At 44.3% G+C, this 26752-nt stretch overlaps 1 protein-coding gene across 10 annotated transcripts in view; it reads left to right on the plus strand.

Moving 5' to 3' along the window:
• Positions 1 to 26752, plus strand: part of CREBBP (CREB binding protein) — a 156472-nt gene that overhangs the window by 66304 nt on the left and 63416 nt on the right. For 7 of the 10 annotated variants that reach the window (XM_055242836.2, XM_055242830.2, XM_063618264.1 and 4 more), the window contains exons 3-5: positions 3088 to 3264; positions 20442 to 20682; positions 21974 to 22087. In XM_055242836.2, the coding sequence (XP_055098811.1) occupies positions 3088 to 3264; positions 20442 to 20682; positions 21974 to 22087 (532 nt within the window). The remainder of the gene's footprint in view (positions 1 to 3087; positions 3265 to 20441; positions 20683 to 21973; positions 22088 to 26752) is intronic. The other 3 variants (XM_055242835.2, XM_055242834.2, XM_063618266.1) reach the window with 1 other exon arrangement.

Genomic DNA, 26752 nt, shown 5'->3' on the forward strand with positions numbered 1-26752 from the left:
ACTTTGGTTTGTCAATGCTGGGCCTAATTAATTAGAAACTTCCAAAAGACGTTGATTTTGTTTGTTTATCAAATTGGTTGACATAAGGTGTGAGCTCTGTGACAAGTGGGATATGCATCTACGCAGCCTCACAACTGGGCTTGGCTTATAGCAGGCACTTGGTGAATACCAGTTGACTTCGAGGATGAATTGACGAGGGAAAATGAGTGCGGGTGTTCTGTCATATTTTGTCAAAAGTGAGAAATTTAGGAACTGGAAAAAAAACTGCATTTTTTGTTGTTGTTCGTGTTGTTGTATTCAAATTCTAGGCTTCTAAGAACAATGTTTCAGCAGTTTGATTATATGTAATAAGACAAATTCTGAGAGTGGTAATTGTTCCATGGAATTAATTTAGTATAGTAGTTTCTGAAAATATAAATTCCTGCTTCAATTAAGTTTCAGATGACAGTTGAAGGAAGCTTCTTGCAAATCAGAAATGTGCTTCATATTTATTGAGCTACCATCTTGCCTCGATTAAGTCATTTGAACTCGAAATTGAGTCTGGTTTGTGGACTTGGTGAAGAATTAGTATCTCAGTTCACTTAAGTAGAGCACCTAGTGGTGGCAAGAATGTGATTGCTTTCAAAAAGGTGAGAAATGTCACCTAGGAGGACTACATGCGGAAGGAAATCACCTGTGTATGAAATACACAGAGCTAGAACTTTCAGGTTATACTCCTTTGGTTTTTATTTGTGTTTTTGTATAGGCATTTCAACAGAAAGGGCCAGTTGTGTTGAGTGTTGATTTGTTTGTAGCCTAGACTTTTAGAGCCGAAAGAAATAATACGATCCATCTTGTTCTAAGACACTCGTCTTACAGGCGAGGAGTTTGAAGTCCATAGAAGGAATATAAGTTACCCAGAGTGGACATGCTGGCGTGGCAGTCACCAGGTGAGGCTGACGGAGAGAACTGAGCTATGATTTCTTGACTGGAAAGTCACCCCTGGGAGGTTTTCCCTATGCAGGGACCTTCCCAGTCCATCAAACTGACCACTACACCAGAAATGCAGAACACACAATAGACAGAAGGTGGAATATTAGAGCTTTGCCAAAAAGCAAAGACAGGCAGCCCAAGCATCCAGTTTCTTAATTAGTCTTCATTCCTCCACAGGGAGAAAGATAAACACTGGGATATTGCCATGGCAATTTCTGAATTGACCTGTGGAGGCTGGAGCTGGGGGTCATCAGGGAACTTGGCCCACGTCTGTTGATGGAAGGGATTCCAGTTGGTTGCAGGCCCTCACGGAAGCATAGCTGAGGGTTCCTCTTTACCATTCCTGCCTTTATCTAGTATATATTTGATTTCAGTCCACTTTAGTTTTATAAAAAAAACTTTATTATGGAAAATTTTAGGCCGGGCGCAGTGGCTCACACCTGTAATCCCAGTACGTTGGGAGGCCAAAGTGGGTGGATCACCTGAGGTCAGGAGTTCGAGACCAGCTTGGCCAACATGATGAAACCTTGTCTCTACTAAAAATATAAAAATTAGCTGGGTGTGGTGGCACAAGCCCATAATCCCAGCTACTCAGGAGGCTGAGGCAGGAGAATTGCTTGAACCTGGCAGAGGGAGGTTTCAGTGAGCCGAGATCACGCCACTGCACTCCAGCCTGGGTGACAGAGTGAGACACTGTCAAAAAATAAATAAATAAATAAATTTTACACCTGTACAATGGTAGAGAGGATACTGTAACCTCTTTGTGCCCATCGCCTACTGCTTGGTTAGTGATTATCAGTACCTTACCAAGCTCTCTCCATCTATGCCCTTTTCCTGCCACCTCCTCCTCCCCAGTGGATTAGAGGTGACCCTTGAGCAACTCAGGGGTTAAGTGTTCTGACCCTGCCGGTCGAAAATCTGCTTATAACCTTTTGACTCCATAAAAGTTTAACTACTACTAATCCCCTGCCGTTGATCAGAAACCTTACTAATAGCATGCACATTTGCTTAACACAAATTTCATGTTTTATGTATTATATACTGTATTTTTACAGTGAAGTAAGCTAGACAAAAGAAAATCTTATTAGGAAAACCATAAGGGGCCGGGCACGGTGGCTCATGCATGTAATCCGAGCACTTTGGGAGGCCAAGGTGGACGGATCACCTGAGGTCAGGAGTTTGAGAACAGCCTGGCCAGCATGATGACACTGTGTCTTTACTAAAAATACAAAAAAAATTAGCCGGACCTGGTGGCGTGTGCCTGTAGTCCCAGCTACTCAGGAGGCTGAGGCAAGAGAATCGCTTGAACCCAGGCGACAGAGGTTGACAGTGAGCCGAGACCGCTTCACTGCACTCCAGCCTAGGCGACAGAGCAAGACTGTCTCTATTTAAAAAAAAAAAAAAAAAACCATAAGGAAAAGAAAATATATGTACCATTCATTAAGGAAAGTGGGTCATCATCAAGGTCTTCATCCTCGTCGTCTTCACGTTGAGGAGGATGAGGAGGTGCTGGTCTTGATCTCTTGGTTGGCAGAGGCTGAGGAGGTTGAAGAGGAGCTGGAGAGATTGAAAAATATTTCCATGTATGTAGACCCATGTGGTTCAAACCCATGTTGTTCATGGGTCAAGTGTATTTTAAAGGAGATCCCAGGTGTTGTATCGTTTCATTGCAATATTTCCACTGTGTGTTTTGAACTAATGGAAACTTAGTTCAAATCTGATGGGGAACCTAACAGAAACTAGATACCTGTAGAGTAATTAAGGATTAAACTGAAAGAATTCCCCTTGGGTAGCAGCTTTGAAAGGTTTTGTTTTCCAAATGACTTTCTTCAGGTGTTGGTGCCATTGTTGGGGCAGGAGGGATTGAGTGAGGAGAGTGGCTGAGGGTGGGAGGAAACAGCTCGGCTACTTCCGGGATGGGGTTTAGGGTGAGGAGAGAGTGGCTGCTAGGAGCAGCTTCAAGAGCCTTCTGCTTGGAGCATGTGAACCTGATAATGAACCTTAAATTTATCATTGCAATGAGTATTTCATAGGAAACCATGTGAGCATTTCCCAGGCCCTTCCTTTTATATGTGACTGCATCACCACAGCTGATGTTACCTCTTTTTGTTTCAGATGGGAATAACTGGGAACACAAGTCCATTTGGACAGCCCTTTAGTCAAGCTGGAGGGCAGCCAATGGGAGCCGCTGGAGTGAACCCCCAGTTAGCCAGCAAACAGAGCATGGTCAACAGTTTGCCCACCTTCCCTACAGACATCAAGAATACTTCAGTCACCAACGTGCCAAATATGGTAAGTTACCCTTGGCTCTCAGTGTTGTGGCTCTCCGGTGGGTGCCGTGGTCTATGGATTTTTACCATTCTCACAGTGAAAATCTGTAACTAAAAGTGTGTCAGTAGGTGATAGGAAGAGAACCCAGATTTCTCATGAGTAGCTCTCTAAATGAGTTTAACATTTTCTGTGATGAGCTAGCAACAGGAGAGATAGGTGAGGATGATTCAGCCGCTCCTCCCAGGCTCCTTTTGTTGATGGAGAGAATTCACGTACACGAATCACTTTACCTTTCTCTCCAGAATCATGAGAACCAGAGATACTGACTTTTCTTACACTTCCTGTTTGTTAGTGGCTTGATGATGTCAGTAGAAGCCCATTGATTTGTATTATCGTCAGATGATGGACATTTATCTTCCAAAGACAATACTCTGTTGATGAGATGCAAATTATGTCCAACACAAGAGATGATTCCACGTGTCTTCATCCTCCCTGAGGTTTGAAGGGATTTTATAGATGGGAAATCTATAAAATAGGAACTATCCTTATCACTTCTCAACCTGATGAACCAACATATTAATGGGAAAATATCTCCTTTTGTACCACGAAATAATAGAATGTCTTTTATTTCAAAACACAGGGGTGGTGCGTTCTTTTGTCTGGCCTCTCTTGCTCACCCCAGCTGCTGCATGTCTGGTGTGCTCTTGGTGGTAGGTGGCGACCACAAGCAGCCATCTCTCCCCACTGCTTGTTGCTGGGAGCCTGACCTTCCCAGCTGCTGTGGTGATTGATTTGGGAAGAGCACAAGAAAGTGAGAGGATTATGTTCAGAAAAAGTTGCTTTTTGTCTTTCAGTTTTTTACACTTTTTATTTTGAGGTATTTGTTGTAAAGATAGCACAGAGAATTCCTATATATCCTTCACTTCATCCAGCTTCCTCTGATGCATCTTACGTAACCTTGGTCATTTCTCAAAACTAAGTAATTAACATTGCTTACAGTGCTTAGAAGTTTTGAGGCTGCCGGGAAGCAGAGAGAGCCGGATCTCTTTCTCTACTTGTTTGATAAAATCGGGAAATGGGAATAATGAGGTGTCCTGTCAGGTGCTGGCTCCCTGCTCTATGGTACCTCCATTTAAAAAGGTGGTTGAGGCCGGGCGAGGTGGCTCACACCTGTAATGCCAGCACTTTGGGAGGCTGAGGCGGGTGGATCACGAGGTCAGGAGTTCGAGACCAGGCTGGCCAGGATGATGAAACCCCGTCTACTAAAAATACAAACATTAGCCGGGCATGGTGGCGGGCACCTGTAATCCCAGCTACTCAGGAGGCTGAGGCAAGAGAATCGCTTGAACCTGGGAGGTGGAGGTTGCAGTGAGCCACGATCATGCCACTGCACTCTAGCCTGGGTGGCAGAGCAAGACTCTGTCTGAAAAAAAAAAAAAAAGGTGGTTGGGTATGTACAAGTAACAAAACTTGCTCTCAAAACTATGAAAACAACCTAAAGTTCTTAGGACTTCTTTATTTCTTCTGATAATCCCCTTGTAACTTTCCTTGATATGCTTCTCTCTTTCCAATAACTTTTTGTTGCCAGGATTGTCCTGTTCCTGATAGTACAGGTCTAGAGCCCAGAGGACCCTAGGTCAGCCCCTCAAGTTCAGGGAACAGTACTGACCTGCATAATGCTGGGCTCCGGCACCACACAGAACCTGTTCTCTCCTGTGCTTCCACCGAAGGGACAGTAGTGTGGACTCTGGGGTTGGCTGTCATCGATTATGCCTGCTCAGTAACAAGGAGCACATTTTGGCTTCATAGTGAAAGCATTTGCTTTTTCCAAGACTTCCCGTGTTTTACAGTCAGGGAAACCCTGACCTAACATTTTCGTCCCTTTTCTCTTTTAAGATATTCTGCAGCCCCACTTCCCCATCCCCTCTCCTTTATCTACAACTTAGTGACAGAATCTGTTCTCCGGGCCCCTCTGTTGCCTCCACTGCTGCTCCAGAGGGCTGAACTTGGCAGATGTGGTATGCTTGTCAAGGGCAGTTTCTGCCCAGGACTGCAAAGAGGCTACTCATTCCCTTCACCTGCAGCAGGGCTGGAGCCGTTTGATCCGGGGCAGGCTCCCCTCTGCCTCTGCACTGATGGCAGTTCTCTGCTGTGAGCCAGTTGTGCCCCAGAGGATGTTGGGCAGCATTCCTGGCCCTACCCGCTGGGTGCTTACAGCCTTCTCCCCTAAGCCATGATAATCAAAAATGGCTCTAGGCACCAACATATTTTCCCCAGGGCATAGTCACCCCTAGTTAAAAACTCCTGCTCTGGAGAACTGGAGAGTAATTAGGAGAAGGAGTAGCAACAGCATCTCATCCTTTTGCCTGTCTTCCAGACATCTGACAGAAGTAGAACCACTTCTTTTCCTCTCTGCCTCTCTCCCTTCCCACCCCCAACCTTTCTTTCATCCCTCCCTCTCCCCTTCTCTCGCCACTGCCTCCCTTTCTCTCTCCCTCCCTTCCTGTTTCTCCCTCTCTCTCTGGTCTTCTCAGGGTAAACTGAGAAAGCATTTTTGTCCATGGGAACTGCATTGCTTGCCTGGTGGCCACTGTCTCACAAGAACCCCTGTGGACTTTGAGACAGATCCACAGATGCCTGTTGGGGGTAAACTGAATGACACCACTGACCCTGGAGGGCACAGATCAGATGGGGCTGTGCCCACATGTGCCTTTGTGGGGCAGCCTGACCCAGGAATAGCCTTCACTGCTCCACATAGTGGTAGGAACCAGAGGGGACTGGTGGGAAAGTGAGGTACCAGCACACATGGTCTCCCCAGCATCTTTCTAGGTAATATTTACCCTATTCCTGCAGGACTCTCTTGAGAGACATCATTCCAGGTCCCATTTTACAGCTGAGCAAGTTGAGACTCTGAGGAGTTCGAGTTGTTCAAAGCTGTGTAACTTCCTGTTTGCAAAGCCTAAAACTCTTCAGTTATGTTCTGAGGTCATGTTTTTGCAGCCCTGAGCCTGCCGGGAGTGCTTTACCAGCCCGTGCTTACACAGTTTGTTTGTAGTTCCTCAGATGCGTTTTGTAGTCTTTTTGAATTTTCAAAATTACATCTGGCCTCAAAACCCATGGACTTTTGCATACTGAAGGTAAACACTTACAAAGAAATCTAGGTCTATTTACTGAAAAAATGAGGTGTCAAACATATTTGCATTTATTGTCATGCTTTGGGGGGTACCCAACTAAATTTGGTGTCCCAAACAATCCCATTCAGGACTCCGGTGCCAAATCACCTGGTGCCCTCTGCAGCTCTTTCCTGGAGTGATTCAGCCACGTGGTCTTGGGCCAGGGAGCTCTTGTTCCTCTCCCCTCCTAGTTTCTATAGGAGTCCAACACTGGGTAACATTGAGGAAGGGAAGGATATGATCATTCAATTAATTTGTCACATGTGTTGAAAGCCTTTTGTGGGCTCAGGTGCTGGAGTTGGCTCCCCAGAAGGCAACTGGGAGTGACACGGAGCTCACTCCACTTTCCTGAAATGGAAGGTGTAGTGGCCACAGAAAACAAATCATTACAAACTGCTGCAAGAGGTCTGAGTAGCACTCAGCGGTTCACATTGTCACAGGGACCTCTTTAGATGGAGCCATCAGAGAAGGCCACATTGAGGGAGGAGATTTAAAGGCAAGATTGGAAAGTTGAGAAGAAGCCACAGAGACCCCAGGGTACTGGGAGAGCACTGGCTTGCGCAGGAACTGGTAGAAGTCCAGAAAGGCCACCATGAGGGAAGGGAGCACAGCATGAGTGGAAGTTGGGGCCTGAGCAGGAACCAGTTCAGGGGGCCTTAGAGGGAAGGTGGGCCATCGGCTTACAGGGTAGGGTGTGATGCAGGAAGTTGAAGCCACTTTAGTTGAGTGAGGAGGAGGAGTTCAAGGGCGATCCTTCTGGAAGTGGAACCCACCTGATTCTTGGTGACGTCTTGCTTAAGCTTTGGATTGGGCTTTCTGACATTTTCACAAAATGCCGTGTAGAAGTGGGACACATCTTAGACTGAGAACATTCAGTGACCAGAGGGGCCTCATCTTCAGGTTCTCCCACGTGGTCTCCTGCAAGAGTTATTTGTAATGTGAAGTTCGTAGGTGTGATTTTTTTTTTTTTTTTTTTTTTTTTTTTAAGAACTGCATTATGGAGACTTCACCATTCTTAAAGTTGAGATGCAGGAGATTCATCAGTAGTGCTGCTTATTTAAAATTGCTCATGAGAGTGATGTTACGATTTGTTGTGATTGAGTTTCAGAATTTTGGAGTGGAGGTTGTGGTCAGGGCCTGCAGCAGCTGCTGATCTACGTCTCTGAATGGAAGGGCGGTGTGGCTGGAGGACTGTGTAGACGGGAGGATGGGAGAGTGGTCTTCTGTGTCCTGCCAGAATATCACAGCTGCGGCAGTGACACTGGTAGCACCTGAGTGGCAAGCCATGTGCCAGGATGCCCTCCAGGGCCCCCTGTGTCCAGGGGTTCATTCCATTGCTGTGTCTCAGCACCTGTCCGTGGCCCCACCTGCATCCGAGTGACTGGCAGTTCCTGGGACTCACCCAGTCCTCCCGATTCACAATCTCTTAGGACGAAGGTGCAGAATCTGTGTCTTGTAGTCACTCTTAAGTTGTGAAACTGCAGCTTTTTTCTTTCTCAATTTGCCAATTAATACCACCTAATTCTCTCTAATATAACTCAGATAATTCTTAAACACATGGGCTTGCAGTTCTTTGTGTTCTGCTGGAACTCGTGGTTTTACATGAGCTGCTTTAGTGATTCTGATGTGGAATAAAGATCATGAAAGCCACTGTCCGCTGACACCATGAGCCATTGGCATTGTGACCAGCTGTCCCACTGTGGAGTGGACTTACTTTGTTGGTCTTCATGTCCACTTTAGTACTTCAGAAGGCTTCACTAATCTTCCCCCACCCCCCAACCTTGTTTGTCATATTTTCATAATTTTCTGTCTCGTGTCTAGATTGTGATCATTGAGGGAGCAAGACTTAAACTGGCTGCATAGGGTTAAGCTTCGTGAACGCCAGGATCTATCTCTTTGTTGTCATCTTTGATGAGCTGCTCCTCTCAGTTTTGGTTTCCTTGCACAAATGACTGTGTTCCCTGACATTATACACAAGCTCCTTTCACTGCACAAGTAGAAATTGTAAAATCACTGCTTGTCTAATACCTCCCTCTATCCTAGGACTAAAGAGAATCCTTATAGGGTTCTGTGGAGACGGCAGGTGAATAGTCACGTCATCTCTTCACCGTAACAGTGTCTATAGAAAAATTACACCATGATTATGAATTGTGTCTCACTAATTGAATTGGAAAATGTGAGGAAGGTTTGGAAGTAAGCCCTTGTTTATAATTATTAGTGATTTAAGCGTTTGTGTATTCTTAAGAGTTTATATCTATTGACTCCATCTGTATCTTGAAGATTCCTGAGAAAACATGTATGCAGGGCCTTCAAATGCTGCAAAGTATAAATCTTCTATTCAAACTTATCCCCATTGGTTTTGGCAATAAGTATCAGCTGGAAAAGATAGTTTAAGCACAAAATAATGATACGTGATGTGTTGCAAATAACAAGAAACTATAAATTGAGAGAAAGTAGCCAGTCCTTTAGTATCGGGGTAGCCCCACATATTACAAGGGCTCAGTCAGGGTCGTTTAACTTACTTTCCAGTATGGGTTTCCCATTAACCAGCAGTATCTTTTCTAGAGTCTGATTAGTATAATCCTTTCTTCAGCAAAACCTCCTAGGTGGAAGCATAAATCATCTCAAAGATACTCATGTAAAGTGGAGGCCTAGCCAGAAGGTTTTTTTTGTTTCGTTTTTTTGTCTACGCAAGATGTGCTGCATACTTACTAACAACCAGCATTGCAGCCTCTGCCTGCCTGCTGGAAGTATATAATAAGGATAGCAGGCATTTCTGAGAAATGAAGTGACTTTTAGAAGAACCAAGTAAATACACCACAGTAGTCCTGCAAGAAGCAACAACTCAGTAAACAGCACAGGTCATGGGTCTGGGTGAGGTCAGTCGTAGGTAGCAGTAATGCGAGTATAATACTTCACTTCCTCTGGAGCGGTGTGATCTACATCAGTCTCTGCACAGCCCAAATCACCCTAACTTCCTTTTACCTTTTCCACAACCCTTTGAGATGGCCCTGAGGTTCAAGTCACCAAAAAGACAGTCTGTCCAGTAACTAATTTGCCAAGTTATCAAAAAATTACTGTGTAAATTTTTGTTTATGTTCCTTTTTTTCCTCTAATCCTTAGAACCTGTAAATGTCGTAAGTATTCTTGAAGAATACATGTGTATATATCAACAGTATTCCAGAAGAGTATTCTAAAAACTTTAAGTTTTTAGTAAATTGGTAATTCTCTTGAACTTGGTCATTCGGCTCCTGGTCTGGTCCACCTGTCACTTTGACTGTAGGAATAGATCTGGTGCCTTCTACCTTGCAGGTTGTCTTTTTTTGTTGTTTCTTTGGTTGGTTGTTCGGGTGATTTTTTTTTTTTTTGACCTGGGGTCTCACTGTCACCCCAATTGGAGTGCAGTGGTGTAGTCTCAGCTCACTGCTTTCTCTTCCTCCCAGACTCAAGCGATCCTCCCACTTCAGCCTCCCGAGTAGCTTGGACCACAGGCACGTGCCACCATGCACAGCAAATTTTTTGTATTTTTTTGGTAGAGACAGGTTTCGCCATGTTGCTGAGGCTGGTCTCAAACTCCTGAGCTCAGGAGATCCACCCACCTGGGCCTCCCAAAGTGCTAGCATCACAGGTGTGAGCCACCTCCCCCGGCCACCTTATAGGTTTTCTTTGTGCTGTAACAAGTAACTCCTACCCCTTCTAGGTAGACTGCTGGGTTCTGAAGGCTGTGGCTGTGGGTCTAGGAAGAGAGTGGGGAGGGAGTGGCAAGTCCGCCACCCTTGGCCACATTTCTTACGCCGGGCCTTGGCCTTGGGCTCAGGCTCTCCTGCTCCCCTTAGCCATTTGCTTTCTACTTTAAATCACAGCTTTAAGATTAGCTATAAATCATGCTGGATTATTTCCCTATTGAATTTAGATGTTTTGTTTTGTTGTCGTTGTTGTTGTTGTTGTTATTGAGACAGAGTCTGGATCTCTTGCCCAGGCTAGAGTGCAGTGGTGCAATCTTGGCTCACTGCCACCTCCGCCTCCCAGGTTCAAGCTATTCTCCTGCCTCAGCCTTCCGAGTGGTTGGGATTACAGGCGCCCGCCACCGCACCAGGCTAATTTTTGTATTTTTAGTGGAGACAGGGTTTCACCATGTTGGCCAGGCTGGTCTTGAACTCCTGACCTCGTGATCCACCTACCTCAGCCTTCCAAAGTGCTGGGATTACAGGCGTGAGCCACTGTGCCCAGCCTGAATTTAGATCATAAATTTTAGGATAATCTTATTTTTAAAAAAAGTCAACACAAAGCAAAAAGAACAAAACACAAGAAACATTTCATCTATGAAAATAGCTATGTTGTGTTTCTTACCAGTTTATCACCTCAGAGGGGATTATCACTTCCCAGGTTGGCAGCTGTGCACATTTAATGAGCATTTTCTTTGTTTTATGGCGCCACAGCTTTGCATACCCAGCTGTTGTAGGTCCTTATGAGGGAACCTGAGCAAGCGGTTATTGCAGAGCCAGCCCTTGTTCTGCCTGATGTTCGCTTTGGTGTCGTTTTCTGATTCTAGGTGGAGGTTGTGGAGGAGTCAGGTTTCCAGGTGGGTGGGGGAGCATCCGAGGAGCATGGGTTTGGACCCTGATGGGATGTGGAAGGTTGAGGACGAGCAGCAGGAGTCCCAGCCTGGTGTGGATCCGGGGCAGTAGCTGTCCTTCCTTGTTCTTTCTTGGTCACCGTGTTACTGTTTGGAACACAGGGTCCTTTGAAGACATGATAACCTACTCCTGGACACACAGTAAAAAATGACTTATTTTTTTGTGAGGAATGTGAGAATAAGTGTTATTATCCACATTCTATATGCATATCTCTGTTATGTCCTTAGCATAGAATACAGGCACTATAGGAAAAATGGCATTGGGGCTAAATTACCCAAAACATATGTAGCAATAACAGTCCTAATAAAAATGCATGTTAGATTCTTTTAAAAATTAAGGAATAGGCTGGGTGCGGTGGCTCACTCCTATAATCCCAGCACTTTGGGAGGCCAAGGTGGGCGGATCACTTGAAGTCAGGAGTTCGAGACCAGTCTGGCTAACATGGTAAAGCTCCATCTCTACTAAAAATACAAAAATTAGTCAGGTATGGTGGCACACGTCTGTAAGCCCAGCTACTTGGGAAGGTGAGACAGGAGAATTGCTTGAATCTGGGAGGCAGAGGTTGCAGTGAGCCGAGATCTTGCCATTGCACTCCAGCCTGGGTGACAGAGTGAGACTCCATCACACACACAAAAAAATAATAATTAAGGAATACCAGAGTAAATATAAAGAGTTTGCTTTTAAAGGTAGTTTGACAGTGGAGTATACACAGTGGTTGAGGCTGCCAATTATGTAATAAGCAACACGTGCAAAGAGCCTGTGGCTAAACCGAGTGAACATGACGGGTGGGATGAGTGGGCTCAGTGAGCTTTGTGTTTACCTGCCATTACTCAGTGGCTCAAAATAGTAACAGGCAGGGGAGACTAAGGTTTAAACCAGTATGGCTCTCACACCATACTCACCTCCTCCTTCCACATTACAAATTGCATGTGAAATGATCCTCGCTCCAGAAACACATATTGCATATATTTTAAGGCTTTTGACAGATATCATTGTAGTGCCTTCCAGCAAAAGCCATGTACCCGATTACCAGCATCACACCATCTTCCCAAGGCTAGGGACTGTCACCCCGTCCTTTTGGTTTTTTTAGACAGAATATTGCTCTTGTTGTGCAAGCTGGAGTGCAGTGGCGCAATCTCTGCTCACTGACACCTCCGCTTCCCAGGTTCAAGCGATTCTTTTGCCTCAGCTTCCCGAGTAGCTGGGATTACAGGTGCGTGCCCCCACACCCAGCTAATTTTTTGTATTTTTAGTAGAAATGGGGTTTCACCATGTTAGTTAGGCTGGTCTCAAACTGCTGACCTCAAGTGATCTGCCCACCTCGGCCTCCCAAAGTGCTGGGATTACACGCGTGAGCTACTGCACCCAGCCCACCCTGTCCTTTAATGGGAGAAAATGATGTCATCTTACTTTGATGAGCATTTCTCTCACGAGTAAGATTTAAAGTGCTTTTGTTTAGAGACATAGGCATTTATTTGAGTTGCTTTGGTCCTGTTGTTCACCAGTTTTCCTGCCAGATTCTTAGAACACTTTATAAAGCAAGGTGGTCAGCCCTCTGTGGAGGAGGGGCACAGAGAGCTGCAGGATCGGGGCTTTGCTGCTAGGTGGCTGGCTCACCACCCAGGCAAGGCCCTTTCCTTGGGGCCTCAGTTACTTCACCTGTCGTGTGTGGCTAGTCCCCAGAGTACTCTTCCCTCGGGGATGTGTGTGTCTTCAATGAGCTGCTGTACCTTGGACCCTGAACACAGAGCCTGGCACAGAGTGAGGAATAAAGATGGACTGGGAGGAGAAAAAATAATAGCTTCATCATGATTTGTTTTGTCTTGTGTCTTTCAGATTTAATTTTTCCTAGTTCATCAGTGGCCCTTACACTTGTTCCTAGTGATTTTAGTCATAGAAAGAATGCCATTCTTTATGTAATCTAGCCTCTCAACACCTGTTTAATGGTACAGTCTTCTCCTGCATTGGAATCGCCCATGGGGCTTTTGTTCTTTTTTCTCTTTTCTATGTTTTTGATTTTGTTTTTGTCTTTTTTTAGCAACAGGGTCTTGCTATGTTGCCCAGGCTGAGGTACAGTGGCAGTTCACAAGCACAATCATGGGACGCTATAGCCTGGATCTCCTGGGCTCCAGCAATTCTCCCACCTTCGCCTCCTGAGTAGCTGGGACTACAGGTGTACCACCACTCCTGGCTTCTTAAATGTCTTTATTCTCATTATAAAGGTACATATATGTTAGTTTTGGAAAAATTGGGAAAAGTCTAAATTAAAAAAACAAAGCAGGCTCGTCTCTTAGGGGAAAAATGAGAGGATCTGTATTTTAAGAATTTTTACTGGAAGGCCGGGTGTGATGGCTCATAGCTATAATCCCAGCACTTTGGGAGGCCAAGGCGAGAGAATTGCTTCTGCCCAGGAGTTCAAGACCAGCTCGAACAACATGGCAAGACTCTGTCTCTACAAAAAATTTTAAAAGTTAGCTGGGCGTCATGATGCACACTTCTGTGATCTCAGCTACTCAGGAAGCTGAGGTGAGAGGATCGCTTGAGCCCAGGAGGGTGAGGCTGTGTAAGCCATGATGGCACTACTTCACTTCAGCCTGGATAGCAGTGAGACCCTGTCTCCAAAAATAAAAAGAATTTTTATTGGTAATAGTGAGGAACACTGCTTTATGTTCTGTGACTAAAGCCTTTACTGCCTTTGCATAACAAAGCCCTCACCTTAATTACCTTCCCATACTTTTACAATTTAATTTTTTATATTTAATTCCTCATCATTTTCTTACTGATTCTTCCGATTTTGTTTTCTCAGGAATTTCCCCCCCCCCCAATGGAATGCTTTTTGGTATTAAAATAGTAGTCACTTAAACAGCTTTTTGTTAAAGCATAAAGGTCTACCTTATTGTTGTTACTAATTTATTGCCTTAAATAACAATCATTGGATGTTTTTTCCCACAAATTCAGACAGGGCTTGGCTGGCCCATTCCCCTGCTCCACATGGCTTTGACAGGGGTTATTTGAGGTCTGCCTTAGTTTTCATGGCTGCCTCTTATTTCATTATAAGTCTGTAGCCATAGGATGTTTAATTAGTCCACCTTTAATAGACATTTAGAATTTTTTCCAGTTTTCAATATTTAATCAGAATGTGATGCATTATCTTTGCACACATATTTTAACATACTTATCCAATTACTTCCTTAATAATAAATAATGAGAAGTGGAGTTACTGTCAAAAGAAATGCATATTTTTCTTTTTGATACATGTTGCTTTCCAAAATTATACTGAATTGCCAGAGTACTTGAGAATTGCCATTTCTTTATATCCTCATCAATACTAATTAGCATTTTTTAAATCTTGGCCATATTGATAGATTAAACATGCCTCATTGTTTTATTTCTATTTCTGTAGTGATTAGTAAGAACTTTTTTAAAACAGCTTTTTAAGATATAGTTCATGTACCATATAGTCCTTGCTTTAAAGTGTACAGTTGAGTGGTATTTAGCGTATTGTGTAACCATCACCACAGTCAATTCTGAAACATTTTCACCACTCCAAAAAGAAACCTAGTACCATTAGCAGTTATTCCCCATTTCCCCTGAACCCCCATCTCCAGCCAACCACTAGTCTTTCTACCCCCATGGATGTATCTATTCTGGGCATTTCCTAGAAGTTGAATCACACAGTATGTGGTCTTTTGTGACTGGCTTCGTTTACGAAGCATGTTTTCAGAGTTCATGTTGTAGTATGTGTGGTTACTTCCCTTTTTACGGTTGAATAATACTCCGTTTTGGATATATACTGTGTTTTGTTTTTCCCTTCATCACTTGATGGGCATTTGAATTGTTTCCACTTTCTGGCTATTTGTAAAAGGCTGTTGTGAACATTTTTTACAGTTTTTGTGTGAACATGCATTTTCAGTTCTTTTGATTATATACCTAAAATAGGAATTACAGAGGTCATATGGTAATTTTATGTTTGACCTTTTGAGGAATTGCCAGACTGTTTTCCAGAGTGGCTGCTGCCTTCTACATTCCCACACCAATGTATGAGGATTCCAAGTTCTCCATGTCCTGGCCACCCTGTTGCTGTTGGTTAGCATTTGACTTTTTATTATAGCCATGTGGTAGGTGTGAAGTGGTATCTCACTGTGGTCTTAAATTGCATTTCCCTAATGGCTAATAAGGTTCAACATCTTCTCATGTGCTTATTGGCCATTCTTGTATCTTCTTTGGATAAATATCTATTCAGAGCTTTCACTCATTTTTTAATTGGGCTTTTGTCTTTTTCTTACTGAGTTGTAAGAGTTTTTAAAATATGTTCTAGATGCAAGTGCTTTATCAGACCTGTGATTTGCAAATATTTTCTCTTTCACTTTCCGCTTTCACAGTTCATTATTTTGTAATGGTATCCTTTGAAGCATAAAAGTTTTTAATTTTTTATGAAATCAGTTTTTCTTTTATCACTTTGCGCTTTTGGTGACATAGTAAGAAACTGCCTAATCCAAGGTTGTGAAGATTTATTCTTGGTTTTCTTCTATGAATGGTATGATTTTCACTCTTACGTTGAAGTCTTTGCTCCACCTTGAGTTCGTTTTCGAGTGGGAGGTAGGGAGGAGGCTGCCTGCATCCTTCTGCCTGGGCTGTCCAGTGCCTGTGCTCTTCCTCATTGTCATTGAGAAACGATCCCTCCCTCCCTTGTGTTGCCTCAGCACCAAGGTGTAGAACATTTTTGTATTTGTTGTTTCTTTGTATTTTGTGAGGTGTCTGCATTTTCTTTGCCAAACTTTTTAGTGCGATAGTATCCTTTCTTTCCTGACAGCATTTGCATAAAAGAAGACCAACCAATTTGCTCGCAGTTTTTCACTTTTTTTTTTTTTTTTTTGAGACGGAGTCTCGCTCTGTCGCCCAGGCTGGAGTGCAGTGGCGCAATCTCGGCTCACTGCAAGCTCCGCCTCCCGGGTTCACGCCATTCTCCTGTCTCAGCCTCTCCGAGTAGCTGGGACTACAGGCGCCCGCCACCACGCCCGGCTAATTTTTGTTTTGTATTTTTAGTAGAGACGGGATTTCACCGTGGTCTCGATCTCCTGACCTCGTGATTCGCCCGCCTCGGCCTCCCAAAGTGCTGGGATTACAAGCGTGAGCCACCACGCCCGGCCACAGTTTTTCACTTTTTAAACTCCATTATGTGTTTATGTTAAGAAGGCTTTCTCATCCTCATGTGTCCTAAAAGTATTTTAAATTTTTTTCTCCATTTTAATCCATTTTTATTCACTTTAGTCCATACGAATTTTTTTTTTTTTTTAAATAAAAGGGAAGATAAGGATCAAAGATGCCTCACCACTCTTGAATATAAAGCACCACCTTTAGGAGACAATTGTCCTCTTTTATCTGGGGTTTCATTTTCTGGGGTTTCACTTACCAGCAATCCCAAAGTAAGTGAGTGCAGTACAATAAGGTGTTTAGAGAGAGAGACCACATTCATGTAGCTTTTATTACAGTGTATTGTTAATAATGGTTCAATTTCATCATTAGTTAATGTTAATCTCTTACTATACCTAATTTATAAATTAAACTTTATCATAGGTGTGTGTATAGGAAATAATACAGTATACACAGGATTCAGTACTATCTGAAGTTTCAGGCGTCCACTGGGAGTTGGAACCCGAGCTCTGAGGATAAGGGGGAACTTCTGTATGCTAATTTGATGTACACATATGTCTGTTTCTGGACTTACGTAAAGAAATTAGCTTTATAGTATGTTTCAATATCTGGCAATATAGATTGCCCCTTTATTTTTACTGTTTTTCAAAATTTTCTTGGCTCTTAGAAAAGCAAAATCGCACAAAATGTGGATTACTTTTGGGACAGCTTCCACCACGATGGCTTTGTTCTGTGCTTTAAAGGGAGGTTCCGAAGTACTCTCCCTCCGTCCTCAGTGCCTGCCTGCCAGTGGGAACTGAGCAGGGAGGTTGGGAAAGTCTGAAGGATGCTTCTGACAGATTTGGGGGCCACCTGCAGTTCACATCCAACTCTCATGGCTCATTGAACACCAGCCTGGGAGAGGAGGAAATTAAGTGTGCCCCTGTGTTTGTAAGTACTTTGCAAAACTTAGCAAATATACAGAATTCCATGGGGAAGGACAGACACAGGGACGTAAGACATTTTCCATTCCACCGTTGACTCAGCTTCACCCTCAGAATGGCTTTTGAGATGCATATTGTAAGCAATATGTAGAGCTCGTTAAACTGTGCATTTGTCTTCCATCCAGAGGTAGATAAATAACAGACCAAATTTTAAATTTGCCATATAGTTTCCACCCATCCTGTTTTGACATATGGTCGGGTGTAGTGCAAAAGACACTATTAAAAATACACGCCGGGCTGGGCGTGGTGGCTCATGCCTGTAATCCCAGCACTTTGGGAAGCTGAGGCGTGCTGGTCACTTGAGGTCAGGAGTTCAAGACCAGCTTGGCCAACATGATGAAACCCCATCTGTACTAAAAATACAAAAATTAGCCAGGCGTGGTGGTGCGCATCTGTAATCCCACCTACTTCAGAGGCTGAGGCAGGAGAATTGCTTGAACCCAGGAGGCAGAGGTTGCAGTAAGCTGAGATGGCGCCACTTCACTCCAGCTTAGGCAATAGAGTGAGACTCCCGTCTCAAAAAAAAAAAAAAAATAATACAAGCCAGTTGGGTGGCACCACACATCTGTGATCCCAGCTACATGGGAGGCTGAGGTGGGAAGATCACTTGAGCCCAGGAGGCCAGCCCGGGCAACATAGGAAGACCTTGTCTCTGAAATTTTAAAAAAAGAATATTTTTAAGTCCCAAATGAAATCACTGTGTTAATTTTTGGTGAATTAAGAACAGTCTGCTTATAATTTACTTGTAGAGCTAAATTTTTTGCCTAATTTTTATATAATTTTTTTGGTATGTGTTATTTCTGTACTTTAAGAAACAGAGGACAACTGTGTGGTCTCTTCAACAAGGTAGTGTCAGGAGTAAAAAAAAGGAAGACACAATAGATTAAGAACCTTAAAAACAACCAAATACAGGATGTGGGACTTCATGGAGTCCTGATTTGTGCAAACCAGGTATAAAAGGCATGTTTTGGACAACCAGAGAAATTGGGATATGACTCAGTATTAGCTGATACCCAAGAAGGATTGTTCTTTTTCTTAGGTGTAATGATGATAGCCTTTCCTTTCCATTTATCTATATGTTTGAAATTTTCATAAACGTAAAAGAAAGAGACCTAAACGAGGCTCATTTTGTGTTTCTCCCATTCCTCCATATCTCCATTCCTGTTGATTTCTCGATGGACCTTCCAATCCACAGGGATAAGCCAGTTGAGCAGTGGACTTAATACCAGTACTGCATGCTTGCAGGGGCAGCTCAAGGGCTGTTTGCTTACTGAAGCTTTATTTAACAATTATAAAAAATAAAGGAGGGGGCCAGGGATTCCAGTTTATGCCCCATAACAAGAACTAGTTGAGTATAAAGTTAAAAGAGTAACGTGCCGTTCATTACAAGTCATTCCAGCCCACTATCTGAGACAGTTTAGTGGTATGGGGCAGAACATGGAAAAAACACTAAGCAAAGCATGTGTGTTGCAGGGGAGATATGAGGCTTTATTGATGATGGTTCATACGTAAGCATTTATATAGAAAAAAGAAGGGGAAAAAACCTATCAACACTTAAATAGTGGACTCCTGGATAATGGGATTTTAATTGTTGTTAATTATTTCTGTAGTAGTTCTCTAGCTTTCCACATTTCCTGCAGTGTATATATATACTTTTATAATCAGGAAAAATTAAACATGAGAGGCTGTTTTCTCTTAGGAGTTGAGCCCTGCATTCATGGTGTTCTGCCTCTCAGCTAGGATGCTGATTTTGCTTTGGGTCCTTCTCAGACTTCCAAGAGTTTTGCTCCCAAGCCCAGCCACCCAGCTTTTCTACGTACTTATTTTCTAGTTCTCATAAAGGTAAAACCAAAACAGAAAACTCTATAACCTTTTAAAAGTGAGCTTTGATTCATGAAAAATTATTTTTATAGTTTTCTCTCCTCTTTGTGAATATACAGTTTTGATTCATACATTTTTAAAAAATCTGAGTGGCGTACTTTAGGGGAGGTAATGAGGGTTGTGGAAGCAAGCTGGAAATATCAGAGTACTAGAGAAAATTGGAAATCCCGGAACTGTGGATGATACTGTTGCACATTAGGAACACTTCTCTTATTGCCTAAGTCTTTTTTAGTAAGTTTATCTGAAGAATGCTTGTAGTTTGTAAAGAATAAGGCTCTATGGGTCCCCTTTTCCACTTTCCTTGCTGTTAAAAGGTTTGGTCTGGCTTATTTCAGGCAGCTGAAAGCAAACTTTTTCTGTATTTTTAGCAGATCACCAAATCTTTAAAAATTGTCTGCTGTCTGAGTGGAGATTTTAATGAAAAATAAAGCGTAGGACAAGAATGCATTTCCCATTGTACTGGGTGGTTGTATTAAGGCTAAGTGTCATTAGTATTTTAGGAGAGGTAATGTTTGCTGTGAAATCAAGCTGCAGGCATTGTCCTTCTAGTCATGTGATAATGAAATCCAAAAGGTGGCTCTGATTCTTTTTGCTACATCAAATGTTTGTAGTACATTGCAATTGTTCAGGCCTTGGCAATCTTTTTTTTTTTTTTTTTTTTTTTTGAGACGGAGTCTTGCTCTGTCGCCCAGGCTGGAGTGCAGTGGCGCCATCTCAGCTCACTGCAAGCTCTGCCTCCTGGGTTCACACCATTCTCCTGCCTCAGCCTCCCGAGTAGCTGAGACTACGGGCGCATGCCACCATGCCTGTAGTCCTCATTTTTTCTGATTTTTAGTAGAGATGAGGTCTCATTGTGTTAGCCAGGGTGATCCCGATCTCCTGATCTCATGATCTGTGTGCCTCGGGCTCCCAAAGTGATGGGATTACAGGCGTGAGCCAACGCGCTCGGCCAGGCCTTGGCAATCTTTTTAATTAGGTTGTATCCTATGAAATTGCCAGTATTTGGCCATTTGGGACCTACAGAAACAGCAGTTTCATATGGTCCAGCTGGTATAATACACAGCTTTTCCTGTAGTTGTGTATATCGTAGAGTGAGTTGGGTTTTGGTTGCTACAGTGAAGAGCCAGCCATTGTCTTGCTTGGATGATAATTGTATACAAGTGAACTTGAATCAGCTTTGCTGCTGAGTTGGGTTGATTTCTGTGCTTCTGGATCTTCTTAAAGTCATCAGTGGGTTAGAGAACTACACCAACCTTCTCTCTGTGGTCAGTATTATCCATCAGCTTTTGCTTTTGTTTGAGAAATAATTAATGAATATGACTTGGAACTCTGAGAGGTTAAAGTATTTTTATTATTTTGCTTTCTTTTAGTCTCAGATGCAAACATCAGTGGGAATCGTACCCGCACAAGCAATTGCAACAGGCCCCACTGCAGATCCTGAAAAACGCAAACTGATACAGCAGCAGCTGGTTCTACTGCTTCATGCTCATAAGTGTCAGAGACGAGAGCAAGCAAATGGAGAGGTTCGGGCCTGCTCGCTCCCACATTGTCGAACCATGAAAAACGTTTTGAATCACATGACGCATTGTCAGGCTGGGAAAGCCTGCCAAGGTAAGTGCTGTTTTTGGAACTCCTAGTGGCAGAGGTCAGGAAGAATTTGCCTTTATTGTTCTTACAGCAGCTCTCTGGTTCATAAGGCTCCGGCAGCCTGAGTGCTACCTTCCATTGGGTGTGGCAAGACATGTTGCGCTCACGTTCCCCACGCGGTGACAGTCTGGTGCTCCAGGAAGTCTTATCTGCTGAAGAGAAAGGCGATTTGGTTTTCTGATACTCTGTGAACTTCTGCTGCTTGAAGCTGTGCCCCGTATTTGTTCTTTTCCTCCTTCCTCTGTCACGGAAGGCATTGGTCACTTCTTGATTACTGTCTTTGTTGTGAATGTCTAGATTGTGGTTTTCTTTTGGGCAATGAACATAGCACACGCATGTGCAGGCACACGCCCTTCCTGCACCCCAGCATCTGTCTTGGTGGCCTGCGGCCTTGCTCCTCTGTCCTGTGTCTTGAGGCAAGTGCGGATGACAGCGAAGTTGTCCTGGGTGACTGGCAGTGACATGGGGAACTATGCACTGTATCATCCCAGGGGAGGTGGTGAACTAGGCACTTCATGTGCCCTCTGTCTCCCCTTTTACTGCAGACACCTCATTTCTACCGAAGGAAATGTTTCATATTAACAGCTGTACTTTCCTTTAATCTTTATTCTCTTTCCTTCTCTTCTTATGCTCATAAACTTTAGGGGAATCTCCCCCTGGTCTCCCCGTCTCCCGTTGTGACATTTGTGAGTCCCCAGAGTAACCCTGTCGTAACAGAGAAGCAGAGAAGGGTAAGGTTAGACCTTTAGAAGTTGAAGACGGAATAACCAGGGTCAGTTAGCCTCTGAAGTACTTCTTCACCAAGTGCCCAGAGTCCCTTTCAGAATCTCTACAGACTTCTCATTTGCTTCTCTATCTGTATTTCTTCACTGTAGTATTCGGGTGGTTTCATCTTGAAACATAATTGAACATTTTTATTTTAAATAGTGACATCACAGAACTATTATTTGTTCTACCTTTCATTGCAGTTGTTCGCTATTCCAGGTTGAATAGTTTTTGTTTTGTTTTGTGGGCTGCCCGTAATCACCCATCCTTCATAACATTGCTTCTAGGGGAAGTTTTGTTTGGATTTCTCAACAGTCAACTTACAAACTTTTTGGAAAACAGCCTGTTTGTAAGTTGAGGACTGCCTATACTGTGTTATGGTTACACTTGTTACCATTTTCTTATGGAATCTGGCATTATAATTTAGGTATAATTGAAAGTGTGACGATTTGGATAGAAAAATAACATCTCGTTGTTTTTCTGGTCATAGTTGCCCATTGTGCATCTTCACGACAAATCATCTCTCATTGGAAGAACTGCACACGACATGACTGTCCTGTTTGCCTCCCTTTGAAAAATGCCAGTGACAAGCGAAACCAACAAAGTAAGTGAGCACGGGGGCAGAGAAGCTTGGAGATGAGAATAGAAGTTGTTTCTAAAGAAAATTCGGAGAGTAGGTAGGGAGTGGGCAGGGGTTATGAGCCACGGAGTGCAGGGTGAGGTAGGGCGGACAGCAGCCCAAGGTACAGCCAAGCTCAGAGGGCAGGCGGACTCTCCATGTCAGGAACGGCTGTGATAATGTTGGACCCTGGCTCACTCACTGCCTCTCCCTCTCCCTGCCCCCTGCATACACGCACTTGAAGCAGCATGGAACAGCAGAGTCACTTTGTTCACTGAGCCAACATGAAGACATGGTACTTCCTGACAGTTACTCCGTACGTGAGAATTTAAATTCCATGTCGCTATAATGGCGGTGACGTCTTGGGGAGGGGGATAGAGGGGATACTTCTTTTGGAATTGGAAAGCCCTTATCCTAAAGTAAATTTTGAAGGCTCTTGTCAGTCAGTCTGGGTCAGTATAAAATCCCACACAGACATTTGTGAAGGTTTCCCTCTACGTGGAGCTATGGTCCCCAGACCTCTTTGTATAACTAACCATTCACTCTGCTTCGCAGTGAGAGCCTCTGCCCTAGGGCTGCTGCATCCTGGTCACTCCAGTCGTTTTGCCGTTGTCTAGATTGTCTGTAGCCCTCGGCACGGCTGGTTACGCAGTAATCCCTGCTTGTTGGGAGGTCCGGCTGGGGCTCTGGGGCTCCCTGCCATTTGTAGGCTTCAGGCAGTAAGAAGGATGAACCTCCCTCCCGTCTTTCAACCATCTTCCTGTCATTTTAGAGGTAAAACCGTGGTCTTTGGGTGTGTCCTTCAGTTTCGGACAGCTAGGAAGTGCCCTTGAATCTCCTGTCCCCTCTGGCTGGAGCTGCACCCTTAGCGACCCTTCCAGCACAGCACAGTCTTCCTCATCTTCCTCCATCTCGTCTGTGCCATCTTGCCACCCTCCCCTGTTTTGTGTATTACGTGTTCATTCCTCTCATTCTTCTTGATCATCCTTCCTCAAGACCCCGCAGCTGCCTGGAGAACGTGTGCTGCTTTTCTTTCTGGTTGTTTCTGAGTGGCCCAGGGAAGGATGGAAAAAGTGCTTTGTTCCTAAGAGTACTGTGGAGTGGCGTGCCAGTGACAGCCCCCGTGGTTTTCCTTTTACTGAGTCCGGCCCACCTCCCTCTGGTGGCGAGGGAGTAGGCAGCCAGCTGATGCTGACCCTGCTTCATTTAAAGCAGGGTGTCCCTGTCACAGAGAAGAGAAATGCCAGGATAATGGGGCCTGTTATCTGCCTCCCTACAGAAGAACCACAACGAGTTTCCTTTAAAAGCCAGTTTCCTGGCCAGGCGTGATGGCTCACGCCTGTAATTCCAACATTTTGGGAGGCCGAGGCGGGCAGATCACCAGCTACTTCGGAGGCTGAGGCAGGAGAATCACTTGAACCTGGGAGGCGGAGGTTGCGGTGAGCTGAGATCACGCCAGTGCACTCCAGCCTGGGCAACAAGGGCGATACTCTGTCTCAAAAAAAAAAAAAAAAAGCCAGTTTCCTGAAAGTCAGTTAAATGATTCTTTGATTGACTAAAATTTGAATTAATAAACAATTTCCCTGGACATTTCTTATATAAAGTGACATTCTGGAATCCTGGGTCTTCTAGAACCAGATATTTGGGACAGTAGCTCTAATGGAATACAGTCTGTTTTTCCTCCCACGTTAAAGATTTTTCTTCAGTATATTGTGATGGCTAAATTTCTTGTGTTTTAGTAATAGGCTCTTTAAGTGCCAAAATATTCATTGTCAAGTTTGTAGTTTTACAATATTCCATGAATAATGAGCTAGAATTTTATTCTTTTTTTTTTTTTTTTTTTTTTTTTTTGAGACGGAGTCTTGCTCTGTCGCCCAGGCTGGAGTGCAGTGGCGCAATCTCGGCTCACTGCAAGCTCCGCCTCCCGGGTTCACGCCATTCTCCTGCCTCAGCCTCTCCGAGTAGCTGGGACTACAGGCGCCCGCCACCACGCCCGGCTAATTTTTTGTATTTTTAGTAGAGACGGGGTTTCACCGTGGTCTCGATCTCCTGACCTCGTGATCCGCCCGCCGCGGCCTCCCAAAGTGCTGGGATTACAAGCGTGAGCCACCGCGCCCGGCCTAGAATTTTATTCTTAACTTTTAATTTGGGGGTGTGGCTTTTTGAGGATCTTTTGTTTTTAGTACATACTACCATGACAGTTGTAAACTTTGGTGATTTCTCTTTTTAAGAAACACTTATGTGGTTTTTGTTTTAAAAGAAAAAAGAAGCATATGTGGTTTTTTTTTTAACCATCCTTATAACTGCCTGAGTGTTGTGAAAATTGATTCTGTGCATGCTCTCTCAAGTGGTAAACCACAGGTTTTCTACTAGTCATAATGTAAGATATTACCAGGATGATTTTATAAAGTCACAAGGAAGATTTAGATTAACTTGCGGCAAGGTTTTGGTAGTTTTTTACAAAAGCATGATTGACAAGGTTTCAGCAATATCCTTTCTGTAAATTTTGTTGTTTTTTCTCTTCTCCCAAAGCAAATTATGCTTATGGTATGTGAACTCTTGAGTTAGGAACCCAGAGAGGAAAATGTGAATCCGACCCTACGTTGGCTTAAGGTTGGGTTTTGAAGACAATATAGATGTTAAAAATAACATAAGGGTGACCTCCCTCAAAGGACTGAGGTAGAAACAAGTCAGTGCAATCGGCATTCTTTTCGAGGAGAATTGGAGCGCACCTGACTACTTTATAGAGAAAGGTGGGACTTGGTGGAGCCCAGTGCAAACAAAATAACGAAGGAAGAACATTTCAGACAGTGGGGACAGTGTCTGCCCAGTGCGCAGCTTGTGAGGGCATGCATTTGCCTGGAGTGGGGTTCCTGTGCAAACGAGGTGAACAGAAAGGTGGACTGTGATGAGCTCCTGGAAGCCTCAGGGACTCTGCCGACACCCACCTGTGCTCGCTCTATGGAGACCGCCTTAGGGGCCCTGGGACTCTGCTTTTTAGGCAGTGTTTCCCACAGGCCAGCGCTGGTCTTACTTGATGCACACTTCCTTGTTCAGCACATGCCCCACTCTCCTAACTTCTGTGATTAATGTCTCTACTGAGAGAACCTTCCAGAATCACCTGTGGAGCTAATCTGAGGTTCTTTGAAATGAAGCCCAGACCACTGATTACCTTTTTGGCCTGTGTTGAGTTTTGTTTGGTTGGTTGGTTGGTTTTGAGAGAGTCTTGCTCTGTCACCCAGACTGGTGTGCAGTGGCATAGCCACGTCTTACTGCAGCCTCAGCCTCTCAGGCTCAAGCAGTCATCCCACTTCAGCCTCCTGAGTACCTGGGACTGCGGGCATCTGCCACCATACCTGGCTAATTTTTGTATTTTTTGTACAGATGGGGTTTCACCATGTTGCCCAGGCTTGTCTCGAACTCCTGAGCTCAAGTGATCTTCCCACCGGCCTCCCAAAAGTCCTGGGATTACAGGCGTGAGACACTGCGCCGAGCCTCATTCGATTTTTCCTTGAATTGTTTTTTAAAGATTGTATAATCACTGGTCTCGAGTTAACCATCCCTTATAGCAATATTCAATTTTTGTTGAATAATTAGGACTTTCCAAGATATGTATTGTACGTCAGTCATGGCATCTGACCTCCAGTAAATTCAGTGCACAGAGTGGCATGGAGGACTGGGCTGTGGGACCCGTGACCAGGTTCCCCTCTTGGGGCTTATGTTGCCTCACTTGTGAAGTTCTTGCTGCTCAAAGTGTAGGCCTCAGGCAAACCATAGAGGCGCTCCCAGGTTGCTTGTAAGCAATAAAGAAATTGGGCCCCCATTTCAGACCTCTTGTATTAAAACCTGCATTTTTATAAAAATCCCGGGTGATTAGTGTGCACATTAAAATCTGAGAGGCGCTGCTCTGGATGCCTTGAAAGACCAGGTATCTCGGCCAGTGCTGGTGAGAGGGTTTGAGTCATTCTCTGAGAGAGAGAGACCACGGGTTTTCCAACCCAGAGTCCCCCAGGGACTGTCGAAGCAAACGCGTAGGGTCGCCCCAGAGCCAGCCTAATGCACGCACTGTCCTGGCTGCGTCAGCCATGGCCCCAGCTGCTGCCGGGCATCCCCATGAGTGTAGCACCCACCGCTTCACCTGGCAACATGTTCCATCTGTAGGTGCCTCAGATTGTTTAGAACACCTCCTTTTGGTCGGGCGCAGTGGTTAACGTCTATAATCCTTGCACTTTGGGAGGCTGAGTGAGGCAGGCAGATTGCCTGAGCTCAGGTTCAAGACCAGCCTGAGCAACACAGTGAAACCCCGTCTCTACTGAAATACAAATAATTAGCAGGGCATGGCAGCATGCGCCTGTAGTCCCAGCTACTCGGTATCCTGCGGTGGGAGGCTGAGGCAGGAGAATCACTTGATGAACCCGGGAGGCAGAGGTTGCAGCGAGCCAGGATCGCACCACTGCAGTCCAGCCTGGGCGACAGAGCGAGACTCCATCTCAAAAAAACAAAACAAAAAAAAACAAAAAAAAACTCCTTTTATTATATGGAGTCAAGATCTCCCTCCTTTGAGCTGCCACTCATCGAATAGCCCATCAGGTGCCCAGTGAGTGTGTGTGGAGCAGGCCCTTTGTTCACTTGAGGGCCCTTCAGAGATTT

This window comes from Symphalangus syndactylus, chromosome 14 (assembly GCF_028878055.3).
Source record: "Symphalangus syndactylus isolate Jambi chromosome 14, NHGRI_mSymSyn1-v2.1_pri, whole genome shotgun sequence".
Taxonomy (NCBI): Eukaryota; Metazoa; Chordata; class Mammalia; order Primates; family Hylobatidae; genus Symphalangus; species Symphalangus syndactylus.